Genomic DNA, 6,000 nt, shown 5'->3' with positions numbered 1-6,000 from the left:
GAAATTGAATTCCATCCAGTTTATTAGCAACACTGTGCACAAGCGTGAATCCCGCGATATCCATCTTTGATCTCGCAGGTGTCAGATCCACTACGAGAAGAGAGCTTTGTCCGGCTTGCCTGCGCTTTTTTCACTCCTCCTCTCACTGCAGCCGCCTACTCTCGACTACATTTCAGGCAAGGCAAGGCGCATCTCAAACAAGCCTAATCTCACTGATTCGATAAGTTTTCCACAGTGTTTCGAAATCGCCCATCACTCCATAGGGATGGGGAAATGAAGCCTCATGATGGACTGTTCCGGGAAAAGATTCAAAGCTTCGAGAGTGTCGAGAACAGCGCCATCTGGTGTTGATTTAAAATAAAGCAGCCAGAAGCCTGTGTTAGAAGCTCTGGCAGATGAAGCAACCACAACACACTCCATAGTTTCAATGTTATGTGTACAAATAAAAGCCTTACATGTTTGTGTTTGATTTGTTCCTTAAATAAATTAATTTTCCCATTAAAGTGTGACAATAATACATAATAGCTTATAAGCTTATATGATTCAATAAGATTTAATGTAGGCCTTCTCTCTCTCTCTCTCTCTCTCTCTCTCTCTCTCTCTCTCTCTCTATATATTATATATATATATGTATATATACACACACACACACAATGAATAAGGACATTGTCTTATAGGATCATCTGTTATTAAATGTCAATATTAATAATTGTAAATATCAACCAGACTGAGGCAACAAATGACTCGTTAAATACGATCTGAAGTTCGAGCCTTCTGACACCCAAAGCGAAACGTACACGTGATTGGACAGAAAGTGAGGCTTCATTTGTCATTGATCACGTGACTCTAGTAAACCAATACACGCCTTGATACGGGGCTTCATGACAAATTGTGTCGCTTGAGTGATACCAGAGCCCGTCTTCCTATTAGACATTCTCTGGTGATACGCGCATCGAAGCTTCAGTGTCATATGTAACATCACTATCACTCCATACCAGTCGGTGGCGGTAATACGCCATTTCGTTGTTCGTCAATCGCCAATGAAATCTCAAAAGAAGAACGCAATGTACGTCACATCCTCTGCTAGCAGTAAACAGGAGGATACGGCTAATGAAAGGTACTTTATTAATATCAAACAAACAATGGGTTGGTTTCACTTAGATATTTAACAAAATGAGTTACTTAACTGGTTATGCATAGGGGCGAAATAAGCTCTGTTGGCTATCTATCGAAGTTTGGTTGGAGCTTCGATGCTATAGATTATGGTTGTATTGTATGGAGCTGCTATCAAGTCAATTGAGAAATTAGACAGAATACAACATAGAGCTTTAAAAATCTGCACAGGAGTTATGGAAACCCAATAGATGTCAATGAAGCCAATGAAATTCCATTTGAATTGCGAAGAAATTAGCACTTGCCTTTTGGTTACAATTGCAAGGCGACAACTGCTCTGCTGAAATTATTGGGAGGTTTAAAAATATGTAAGCGTATGTTTGTATTGAATATTGGCATAAGATAATTATAGTGTTCGGAATGAAAAATGTAGAAAATAGCAGCACACATATTCCTTGAACCTATTTCTTTTTAGAAGCAATATAAAAGAAAAAAGAAAGGTTAGATGGTGGTACAGCAACAACAAAAAAATGCATCAAAAGACATTTTGCTTTATATTGTCAAATAGATATATCTATTTGTTTAGGGTTGGGTGTTATGGCCAAAAAATTATCATGATAACATTTTTCATATCCGTCGATATCAATAATTATCACAACAAATGTCATATTTTTTCACGTTTTTTTCCTGACTGAAAGTTGTAGAAAGTAGTTAATTGTGGGTTTTATTGTTTTGTTGTCTTTTATTATTATAGTTGTCAGAACATGACAAACACTTGTAAACCAGATGAACGGTTCACTAATCTGAGGTACAATATTTAAAACATTTATGATGATAAAATATTTTTTCTACATCAAAATATGCACGAGTAAACTTAGTTTCTTTATGTTCAAATGGGTGATATTGTTTCAAATCATAAAATAGGTTTGTGTTCCCTGACTTTGATGGCATGAATCGCAGAAGTACATTTGTTCATCAACAAAAATGGTAACATATGATTTTTTTTTTTTAACAATCTCACGTTTAAAGGGTAGAATGTAACTTTCTGACTGTTTGAGTTAGGACTCAAAGTTATGGACTTGAGTTAGGACATTCGGCTTAAATAAATAAATGAAGTCACATGTTTCCAAAGTAATTTTACGAGAAAATAATGACAAAAACAACGTGAATATAACGTTAGGCCAATTACAGTCATCAAATGAGACATCAGTCTCTGATGAAAATGTAGGCTACCATGTTTTTACTATTCATGAATATCAGTCACGTGACCCCTTACGTCATCCGCTCTTTTTCCAGTTGACTGCCGCTATCTTGAGTACCTACCGAGTACTGTCTAATATGGTACTGACAAGCATTAACTAGCTAGCTTGCTACTATTTACAGCTTTGTACATACAGTAAATAGCAAGAAAGACAACATTTTGCACCTCGACTGCCATGAAAAGAAACGCTACTTTCAAAAAATAATATCATTAGGGTGTGATCCCTACGCGATACCTGATGCGCACTTCCAGCCTCTGTCCGCTGCTACCGAACTACCAATCCTGGCATTCAATGATATTATATGTTGATCCGACTATTTTAAACGTGTATTTAAATGGTGCAGGGACAGAACTTTTGCCAAGCGTGTCAGAGGCTCTGGGTTCTAATCCGCTCTTATATAGTTTTTTTTTTTTCTCATCAAAACCGATTTTATGTTTATCAGTGGTTGTATATCAGGCAGGGACACGTTTGTGTGCACTGTGCACTTTGTTTTGTAATTTCACCGGAACGAATAGAGAGTCTCTCCACATTGAAGCGCGCGTCCGAGTAAAGACTGTGCGCGAGCCACAAACAAACACAGTGTCCGCGCCACTGATCGCAGCGACAACCATAGACTGTAAAAAAATATGGACGTAGTGTCCGTGACGTCACCCGTAGGTTTCTGAAGAGCATTTTTGAAGCCTAAAGTGGGCGGAGCCGGCCGTCGCCATCTTGGCCTTGCGTCACTCCCGGATAACAGAAAATGGGCAAAGAGGCGGGGCGTGAGTGGAGCTGAGGAGCCTGGCTATCTGAAAGCACCCCCACCTCGCTCGACGTGATCGAGTTAGCTCAGGCTGGGGAGGTAATGCTATAACGTTATGTTTTTTTAAAATCTTCTTTTATGTTTCCCCCCAACTCAAATCAAGCTGTTCGATTTTGTGACGTCACAAAATCGACGCCCCTCCCACGTTTGTTGATTGACAGTAGAGTTTCAACACAGCCCCGCCCTCGCTCGTGATCGAGCTGTCAATCATAGCCCGCGCGGACCGGCGCGTCATTGTTGATAGCAGAGCACTGAGCATAATGGCATCTAAGAGATTGTGGTGTTCTGTTCTTGGGTGTAATAAGGAACACAGCAGTCATATTGATGTTCCTAAATCTGTACAGCTGAAGACGCAGTGGCTGAGTTTTGTTTTCGAAGGGAATATTCCCCATACACGATCAACGTCAATGCTTTCATGTTTGCGCGAATCATTTCACCAGACTGCTTTACAAACGAGGGTCAGTAAAGCTGGTTTTGCTAAAAGCTGTTCTTGAAAAAAGGATCGGTACCAACTTTGTGTTCCTGCTGCACCTCCAGAAGAACTGAAGTGAGTGTAACGTTTTATTAAGCTTTATATTAATATTTATATTAATCTTTGCAAATCGCTTGCAGGCTTCATGATGAATGCGGCTATTTTTACACTCAGGGTACATTACGGCATGTTTTCTATGTACGACGTTCTCAATATAATTCATAATCCCACGTTTATAATGAACAACGCGTTATGGTTATTGTGTTATTGTGTTACAAACGGTGTACGCACAGAACAGAGGGGCGGGGTGAGCAAAGCTCATTATCATTTAAAGACCCATGCACTTAAACGGAGTGCTGAAAACAGAGCTGGTTTTGACCAGGTAAAATGAGTGTTTTCTTACAATACTAATGAGAATTTTTAATTAAAGTATATTACAAACTTTTAATTTAGACCCTAAAGAATCATATTAGCTTGTACAAAAATGGCATTATATGACCCCTTTAATATTACTCTGAGAGTGTGTGTGTGACAGTGATTTTTGTGCATAACGTAACATGTCAGTCACTTTTTTTTATAGTCTATGGTCCGTCAGTGCGGCATCGCTTGTCAAGTTCGTGGAGAGCTTATTCAGTCCATTTTAAATTCTGATTTTGGCCGCCTCTCAAATGGGTTAAACCATAGATATATATTGCCTATGAAGTTCAAGTAAGTGCGCTAGAAAATCCGCGCTCATTCAAGGATGTGCATTTATTGCATGACGGAGAAAGCGCCGACACCTGCAGGATTTCACCTGACGGTACATAAGCATATTATAATCTATCCGTTCCATGAGAGCAGAACGAACGAGCCTTTATTGACGTTTTTAAATCTGAAAACTCCAAAAAGCAACGAAATTGTCAGACATCCATTAGTGCATGTTCACAGAGGAAAACAACTGAAATACAGCGCTGGTTGTTCTCTCGAACGATACTCGACGACAACGACTGAATCCTAAACCGTGGGCGAAGTAATGGGTGTATTAAATTGTATGAAATAATCACGAAAAAAGCACAAACACTGCAGAGATGGCAAGTTCAGCAGCTAACATTTGCTGAGGTGAAGTGACGGCTAGTAACAGCAGACAAACGGCTAGCATTGACATCAGCGGCAATCCACCTGTCACTCAAGTGGCCACACCCTTAATTATGCAGAACTTTAAGGATTAATCAACTAAACGGATGAGTTATAAAAAAATTCACCCCCCTCACAGTTGTCATGAAGGGCAAAATTAGCTGTATAGACCAAAGCCACATACAGACACCAGGCTGTAAACACGTTTTTTCTGCTGTAAAATTTGGCATTTTAACATGGGGGAGATACAGATTTGACTCACTTTTGACTCCAGCCTCAAGCAGCCAGTCAACGAATTGCAGTTTAACTCACTTCCGTGTTGGTTTCAAGAGAGAGACGGGGAGGTTGCCGCTTGGCGGCAACGAGCACTTTGATCACTTGATTTCAGAAACAACACATTACAGCGCTAGATCGCCTCTTATTTAACAAACGAACGAAATGAATGCTCTGCTAGTTAACTGGAGATGTTTTGTATTGGTACATTCGTGCCGCGAGATGTTTCAAAAGTGATGGGGACATGTCCCACCCGCAAATTACGGCGTCTTTTTTCGTCCTGAGGTAGCCTGTAAAAGGATATTTTGGGGTCTCCTTTTTTGTTGTTGCACCCCACCGCACAACACATTGAAGGCATAGCTAGCTACTTCCTTTGCGACTGACGTGAATCAGGTACTCAAGATTAGAGCCCGACCGATATATCGGCGGGCCGATATTATCGGCCGATATTAGGCATTTTCCAAACTATAGGTATCGGCATTTATAATGACCGATAAATGAATATTTAAAAAATAAAATAAAAGCAACTAGGGCTGGACCCGAATATTCGAATATTCGTTCGGTGGGTTGGTATTCGATTTGAAAATTTGACATTTGAATATTGTTGGGGTTTTTTTTGTTTTTTTTTTGCACACCTGGGATCCCCCGCGAAACGGTTCTCATTTGCGCTTGAATAAGGCCGGCGACACAATGGCTGTGTGGCGTGAGTGTCTCAGCTGCGTGGCGTGTCCGTTTTTATTTCGGCTCCCATGTTAACAGGTTGGAGTTTGCACCAGTGTTGCCAACTTAGCGCCTTTGTCGCTATTTTTAGCGACTTTTCAGACCCCTTTAGCGACAATTTTTCAAAAAAGCGACTAGCGACAAATCTAGCTACTTTCTGAACAAACCTCAGTAACCTCCAAATGTTGCCAGCATGAGTCCTGCGAGCGCGAGATTTGCTTTCTCCTTGCCGTCACACACTCTCT

The 6,000-nt window shown here is 40.3% G+C and overlaps 1 protein-coding gene across 2 annotated transcripts in view; it reads left to right on the top strand.

The window, feature by feature from the left end:
- Window positions 1–890: 890 nt before the first annotated feature.
- Window positions 891–6,000, top strand: part of becn1 (beclin 1, autophagy related) — a 131,030-nt gene continuing 125,920 nt past the window's right edge. Inside the window, exon 1 of one of the 2 annotated variants that reach the window (XM_079851080.1) lies at window positions 891–1,117. In XM_079851080.1, coding sequence (XP_079707206.1) covers window positions 1,041–1,117 — 77 coding nt within the window. In that variant the 5' untranslated portion in view covers window positions 891–1,040. The remainder of the gene's footprint in view (window positions 1,118–6,000) is intronic. The other variant, XM_079851079.1, reaches the window with a different exon arrangement.

Source organism: Squalius cephalus (assembly GCF_949319135.1).
Source record: "Squalius cephalus genome assembly, chromosome: 19".
Taxonomy (NCBI): domain Eukaryota; kingdom Metazoa; phylum Chordata; class Actinopteri; order Cypriniformes; family Leuciscidae; genus Squalius; species Squalius cephalus.
This window is presented reverse-complemented; position numbering and strand designations above follow the sequence as displayed.